This window comes from Microtus ochrogaster, unplaced genomic scaffold (genome assembly GCF_000317375.1).
Source record: "Microtus ochrogaster isolate Prairie Vole_2 unplaced genomic scaffold, MicOch1.0 UNK87, whole genome shotgun sequence".
NCBI classification, from domain to species: Eukaryota; Metazoa; Chordata; class Mammalia; order Rodentia; family Cricetidae; genus Microtus; species Microtus ochrogaster.
In genome coordinates, this window is record NW_004949185.1 from 1,023,238 (window position 1) to 1,030,658 (window position 7,421).

Sequence of the window (7,421 nt, forward strand, 5' to 3'; positions counted from 1 at the left end):
TGCATTCACAGCCTAGCGTGTCGTCACGGGCCGTGTGTGTGTTCACAGCCTAGCGTGTCGTCACGGGCCGTGTGTGCATTCACAGCCTAGCGTGTGGTCACGGGCCGTGTGTGCGTTCACAGCCTAGCGTGTGGTCATGGGCCGTGTGTGCGTTTACATGGACCAAGGCAGGACTGGGGTTTGCAGCAGACTGTTAACAGAATTTTAAGTGGGCTGTGTTGGTGAACAACAACAAAAATCCTGAGTTAAACCTATGCAAGTCTGAACGCAGTCATACATACACACACAAAAGCACTCACACACATGTAAACACACACCCTCGTGAGCCCTGGTGGGAAGAAGTTGAAAGGCGGAAGCCAGAGCAGGCAGTTGCTAAGTGGGACAGCTGGGAGGTTTGTGGCAGGCAGGTCACAGCAGCACTAAGGAAACCTGCCTCACCCTGATGTGGTTTAGGAGGGGATTGGCACCTTGGTAGCCATGGGTAGGCCCTGCCATCTTCCTGGCAATGACAGGTCAGCCCTGCTTCTGTGCCATTGTCCTGGTAGGTGAACAGCACTTCCTGGAACCAGCCAGGCTGGCCTCCCATCCCTACTCTGGGAGACAAGATGGGCCCACGGGGCAGGAAAGCTGCCCGCTGCCCGCTGCCCACCTCATTGTTGCCTCCCTTGGGTAAGGCTGAGAAATCCTGCAGAAACATTTATTTCACTCGGCTTACTGTGTGGAAATAGTATGTGTGCTTCTCTGTGGTGATACAGACATGGCGTCTGATGATCTCTACATAGTATGTGCGCTTCTCTGTGGTGATACAGACATGGCGTCTGATGATCTCTCTTCCCATTCCTATTTATTTACTTATTTGTTTTCTGAGGCAGGGTCAATCATGTAACTCTGGCTGTCCTGGAATTCACCCTGTAGACCAGGCTGGCCTCAAACTCAAGACTCACCTGCCTTTGCCTCCTGCATGCTGGGAGTTAAGATGTGTTCCACCACTGCCTGGCAGAAATCTTAATATGTAGTTTTGGGTGAGAACTATATAATAGTAAAAATGTTGTGATAATAGTTTCAGACCAAAAATAAAAAATAGTCAAAAGAATTTGAAGTTGTCCTAGGTGGCAGGAGCTGGGCCCAGAACTGCCTTTTGTTGCAGCACATGGAGCGCCTGAAGCTGTGGGGAGCAGGCGGTCAGAGCACTCTAAGCTTCCACACTCACCATGCGTGTCATTGTACGTGAATGTCAGGGCGGCTGTCCTCATACCCAGGAGTTAGAGACTCCACGATGGTGGCCCTGCCAGGGCTGGAGCCCCAGTTGATCTCTCCGTCTCTGCCCCCAGCTTACAGGGACTTCTTCCTGCCTCTGCTGAGTCGCTGCCCCTCCGCCATGGGGATAAAGAATAAGGATGGGGAGACTCCTGGGCAGATTCTGGGCTGGGGCCCCCCCTGGGATTCTGCCGAAGAGGAAGAGGATGAGGAGGTTTCCAAGGAGCGGGAATGGCAGGAGAAGCTGCAGGGCGAGCTGGAAGATGAGTGGCAAGAGGCCATCGGGAGGTTTGAAGGTGAGGGCCCGGCTGCCACCGCCACCAGAGGTGCCCTCCTCCAGGCCCTCGGCGAGTGTGCTCTATCTCACTGCCTTTCTAATCACACCTCTCCAACACCCGCATCCCTCCTTCCAAACAGATGATGCTTCTCACGAGGTGCAGGAGCCCGAGTCCTTCTCAGCCTGGTCAGATCGCCTGGCTCGGGAGCATGCCCAGAAACGGCGGCAGCAGCTAGAGGCAGAGAGATCCTACAGACCCCAAAGGGCTGAGGGCTCCAGCCACAGCTGGCTTCAGCAAGAAGAGGAACAGCGGCTTTTCCGGGAGCGAGCCCGGGCCAAGGAGGAGGAGCTGCGCCAGAGCCGAGCCAGGCGGGCTCAAGAAGCTCAAGGGGGCAGAGAGACAGATCCTCTCCAGCCTGGGCCCTGGGCAGAGCACCCACGAGGGGCAGGGAGGGGCAGCCTCTGGCGCTTTGGTGATGTGCCCTGGCCCTGTCCTGGTGGAGGGGACCCAGAGGCCATGGCTGCAGCGTTGGTGGCCAGGGGCCCCCCTCTGGAGGAACAAGGGGCTCTGAGGAGGTACTTGAGAGCCCAGCAGGTCCGATGGCACCCTGACCGCTTCCTGCAGCGATTCCGAAGCCAGATTGAGACCTGGGAGCTGGGCCGCGTGATGGGAGCGGTGACAGCCCTTTCTCAGGCCCTGAACCGCCACGCAGAAGCCCTCAAGTGACCCAGGGGAATGGGCAAGAACCTGTGCGGGTGTAGCCTCAAGGATGGGCAGGAAGAGGAGCAAGGTCATGGATGGGGATGGACAGAGGCAGGCCCTACACGGAGAGGATATGGGGCAGGCTCACGTAATGGGTGCGGGGGTGGGGCGGGGGAGGCTCTACCACTGCTCTTGACTGCCACTTCCTAATAAGACCTGGTTCCCCGGCTCACTCCAGAGTCTGCTCTGCTTTTTCCATTGCTATGGTTTTCATCACCATGACATCTCCTCTCCCGCCCAGCTGTCGAAACCCGCAGCTCCCACACACCTGCAGCACAAAGACAGCGGGAGCTCTCCATGGAGGCCATAAGCCCACCCCCACCCCGCCCGCCGGCCCACTCTCCCTTGAGGTCAGCCCTTAGAAGGCTCAGTTTGTCCTTCAGACCCCTTCTGCTCCCTCCCCTGGGGTCCTGACCACTTCGCTGTCTGCAGCTGAAGAAAGATGTCAAAAAAGGGAACAAACCATTTTCCTCTCCCCTGCTCCCCAACCAGAACCACATCCTCCTCCCCACTGCACCCCTACCCCAACACAGGGCTTTCCCTGTGCTGAGTCACTAGAGAGCTGAGTTGGGGGCAGCCAGGGCTGGGGATCATAAAGACCTGGGAGGGCAGAGACTAGAAAGAGGGGATGGAGAAAGAGCCTGTGGGGGAGGGAATTTCAGCTGCTAAAATTAGAAGCAGGAAGGAGGCCGGAAAGAGTCAGATTATGTAAGCTGGGTTGTCTGTTCTTGGGCAACTAGAGATCCACACCCGGGCTCCTGGGCAGCGCCTTCTCTGGCTCACCTCTCTGGGTCTCCAGTCCTGGTATCTACTGTTTGACTTCCCAACCATAAACCCGGGCTTCAGCTCTGGACAACCCAGGCTTGGCCTTCCACATAAGCATCTCCTTCCCAAGAACCCTGGGTTGAGGTCCTAGGGATTGGAGAGAGGCATGGAAGATGGGCAGGGAAATCTATCCGTACCACCGCTCAAATTCTGAGATGTGGAAGACGGGCAGGGAAATCCATCCGTACCACCGCTCAAATTCAGCATCTCTCTGGAAATGGAGACGCTAGGCATATTCCACTACCAACACCTAGACACAGCTGGGAACTCAGTTTAAAGTAGAGCCGAGACAACATTATGCAGGTGTGTACTGTATGTGGTTGTGTTTGATCCGAAAGGGCATCTTCAGGGTTGCAGCCCAGGCCTACTTGAGGGCCGGGGTCCTGGCATCACAAGGGAAGAAACTGCTGGGAATATACGGTTGACCTCAGACCTGGGGAAACATCGGGGAGGTTAGGAAGAAGCCAAGCCCCCTGGCCCCAAGGCCAGACAGATGCTGAGCAGTGGGGGGAAGAGCTCTGTGAGAGGAAGCTGCTGTGATTCGGAGAAGAGTCCTGGAACTGTGAGCGGGCCCAGCATCCGGTTCCTCTCACAGGCTGGGGATTTCGGAAGTGGCATGCAAAGAGCCCGCTTTGGAGTCAGGACCCTTGAGCTGGGGTTGAGAGGACTGGACCGGCGGTGCTGGCTTGTGGACTGAAGCACTTGGTTTTCTCTACAGGAACTACCTAACACCAAAGTACGCTGATACCCCTCCCCTGGCCGGCAGACCTCCCCCTCTGTCTCCCCCCCTTGCAGCCTCCCCTGGCTGGCAGACCTCCCTCCATGCCCCCCCCCCCGTGTCTGGCCCCCAGCCCTGGTGGGGGTTCCCCTGAGATGAAGGCTGTTCACTTTCTCTGACCACATGGTTTCCGCTTCTGCAGCTCTCATTTCCTAGCTGATAAAAATACTGAGTCCCAGAGGCCCCGGCTTCCTCCGACCCCCTGGTACCAGGCAGCAGGCATCCTGTCCACCATGGTGGGGGTGGGGAGGGAGCTCAGGGATCCCCAAGAGTTGACTCGGTGCCTACCGTGAAACAAGTTGTTGTGGAAATGTGCCCCCCCCATCAGGCTGGGCCCAGGAGTTTGATCTCTGGGGTGGGGTACTTTGGGGCTCAATTTGAGAAAAGAGGTTAGGAAAGAAGCTAGAGATGGAATGTCATGCTCAGGACTGAGTGGGGGTGGAACAGGAGACTGGGCTTCTGTTTGACACATTTCAGCTAAGGATCCTGCAGCCAGAGAATTTAAACCCTGCATCTGAGGCAGGAAGAGCAGCCTTGGGATCCAGGCAGGAGGCTCCCCGGAGGGCAGGAACAGTGAAAAGACCAGCACGTCCCCGTGCTATGGTAGGGGCTGACCAAAGAGCTTGGGCGGAGGCTGAGAAGCCAGGAACCCAGCTGGTGTGAGCTGGTGTGAACTGAGGATCTTGGAGCAGAGAAGCTCAGGTTTGAGGGTGTATACAGGGAAGGCTGGGGCTGGGGGATTGATTGGTGCTGTGATGGTGACCCTGGGATGTCTGTGAAGCTAGAATGGGGGGCTGCTGCCCGCTGCAGGGCCAGCCTGGGTTAGCTCACCCTTTCCAGCCTCTGTAATCCTGCTGGGGACTCCAGGGTGCTTTTCCCGAAGGGACTCAGAGGTGGGTCTCTGCTGTTCTCCCATCCTCTGGTTTCAGCCCCTCTGCCCTCCCACAGCCGCTCACACACGAGGACTCTCACCTATTGGGGTCACCGAGACCCCTCCTCAAAAGACCAACCGTAGAGCTTAACAAAGTTCTTTGCCCTCCAATTTTCTGTGTAAAAACTGCCCATAATGAAGTCTTTGGACCATGTCTGACATCAGCCCCTCTGCAGAGGTTTGAGAGGAAGGCTGTTCGCTTAGAAGGGTCCTGACAGTGGATGGGCGTGGCTGAGTTCCCTGCCTCTATCTGTTAGGGACAATCTCTGTGCAGCCACATCTACACAGCTGTTCACTGTGTGCTGTCAAATCTAAAACTGAAAACTGACACCCACTTAGGGCTTTGAGTTTTCATGTCTGAAGACTTCTGTTGCAAAATTATTTTTTATATGTTTATCTCTCATTCGCACGTGCTTGTAACAGCAGGTGCTATGACCCTTGAGGGAAGAGGTCACAGCCTTCAGCCCCTACACTGTCAGCATCTCAAGAACGTAGGTGAGGGCCCTCCTTGCAGATCCCCTAACTCATGCATTTCCACTTAAGCGCAGTAACTGCATTCAAGTGGGGCGGGGAACAGAGGTGGGGAGAGAGTTCAGCCCATAAAGTGCTTGCCTTACAAACAAGAAGCCCTGAGTTTGATCCTCAGCACCTACATAAAAAGTCAGGCTGGTGGTGCATACTTGTAGGCCCTGTCCTGGGGAGGTGGAGGATCCCAGGAGCTCACTGGCCAGCCAACCTAACACAGTCAAGAAGCTCCAGGTCCCAGTGAGAGACCCTAGCTCAAAAGAAAACCATAGTGGGCTGGGCAGAGGGAAGTGTGTTGTTGAGCACCAAGCCTGAAAACCCAAATTCTGTTCACATAGTGGAAGAGACCTGATTCCCATAACTGTCCTCTGTCCCCCACACGTGCCCTGTGGCGCTCGTGCACACAAGTGAAAGTGCAACTAAGCTGTTTAGCCAGGTGGTGGTGGCGCAGCCTTTAATCCCAACACTTGAATCAGAGGCAGGTGGATCTCTGAGGTCAAGGTCAACCAGGTCTACAGAGCTACAGAGCGAGTTCCAGGACAGCCAGGGCTACACAGAGAAACCGTCTCCGTGGACGGCTTCTGAGGAACAACCAAGATTGGCCTCCTCTGCACAAGGATCCATGTGCACCTGCACACATGAACATACATACAACCCTGTGTATACACACCTACAAAAACAACGTGAAAGGAAGGAACATTCTGTCAACTGCAAAGGGGCAGAGGATGTGACAGAGGCTGCTGGGGGCTGATTGGGACTGCTGGGGGCTACTGGGGGCTGCTGGGGGCTACTGGGGGCTGCTGGGGGGGGGCTGGGGGCTGCTGGGGGTAGGGAAGGTCTGAGATGGACTCAGTTTCAGCCTCCTAAAGGGTTGGATGGGTGGTGGCAGCCTAAAGCAAGAAGGTGCAAGCTGGGCCATGGTGGCACATGACTTTAATCCCAGCACTCGGGAGGCAGAGGCGGGCGGATCTCTGTGAGTTCGAGGTCAGCCTGGTCTACAAGAGCTAGTTCCAGGACAGGCTCCAAAGCTACAGAAAAACCCTGTCTCAAAAAACAAAAACCAAAAAAGAAAAAGAAAAAAGAAGAGAGAGTTGCTTTTCACTTTGAGGAATGAGTGGGAGGTGAGGGGTGGAGGGCACAAAGCATGGTAGAGACAAGACAGGAATCATCTCTGCCCACAAATCTTGATGACAGGGAAAATCTTACTGGTTTTTGTTAGTCAAGGGGTCTAGTATTCTGAAACATCAGACAGAGAACGCAGGGGAGGGGGAGGAAGATTCCAGGCAGGGATTATTACATTTATCTTCAAGAAATAACACCGAATGTGTTTGTTAAACAAAGGGAAGAGACATAAATGGAGAGCAACAGTAGAAAAGTAAGGAGGGTGGGGAGGAAGGACTAAGGAGTACAGTCTGAAGAATCAGCCTTGGAAAAGAAGCAGTACTTCCAAGGAGGAAGCACAGGCCGGGCAGTAGTGGCTCACATCTTTAATTCCAGCACTCGGGATCTCTGTGAAGTCAAGGCCAGACTGGGCTACAGAGTGAATTCCAGGCAGGACAGGCTCCAAAGCCACACAGAGAAACAAATCTGTCTTGGAAAAAAAAAAAGTGAGCACCAGTGACATGGAGCACAGAGGAGGAGGAGACACCCTCAGTGGGCTCAAGTTCTACGAGGTGGACGACATCATGCCAACTGTCATGGAAGCCGCTGCATCAGGGACAAAAGCGGTCCCTGGGATGCCACTCCGTGTTTGGAAGCTCGGGAGGAAAACCCAGGAAACTCTTTCTCAGTTCCTCAAACTGAGATCTTAAGGGTTTTTGTTTTGTTTTTTTGATAAAACATCAGGCGGGTAATAGATTCAAAACTAAGAGTAAAATTGTTAGGCCTGTCCTCTGTGGTAAATAAAACCAACAAGAAAAGCTGGGGGATGACAGGACTGGGGTGGCGAGGCTAGAATGTTTGGAGGATAGCATGAGATGGCTGGCTGGATAGACAGACAGACAGATAGACGATGGATAGATAGATAGATAGATAGATAGATAGATAGATAGATAGATAGATAGAT

At 54.5% G+C, this 7,421-nt stretch overlaps 2 protein-coding genes across 4 annotated transcripts in view; one reads left to right on the forward strand and one right to left on the reverse strand.

Annotated features, from left to right (window-relative positions):
* The window catches only part of Nfkbil1 (NFKB inhibitor like 1), a 14,756-nt gene extending 12,282 nt beyond the window's left edge, over positions 1 to 2,474 (forward strand). The window contains exons 4-5 of one of the 3 annotated variants that reach the window (XM_026777854.1): positions 1,332 to 1,508; positions 1,675 to 2,474. In XM_026777854.1, coding sequence (XP_026633655.1) covers positions 1,332 to 1,508; positions 1,675 to 2,261 — 764 coding nt within the window. In that variant the 3' untranslated portion in view covers positions 2,262 to 2,474. Of the gene's footprint in view, positions 1 to 1,331; positions 1,554 to 1,674 lie in introns of all 3 variants that reach the window. The other 2 variants (XM_013355026.2, XM_005370842.3) reach the window with 2 other exon arrangements.
* Positions 1 to 7,421, reverse strand: part of LOC101994656 (RT1 class I histocompatibility antigen, AA alpha chain-like) — a 629,094-nt gene that overhangs the window by 48,623 nt on the left and 573,050 nt on the right. The window lies entirely within an intron of this gene.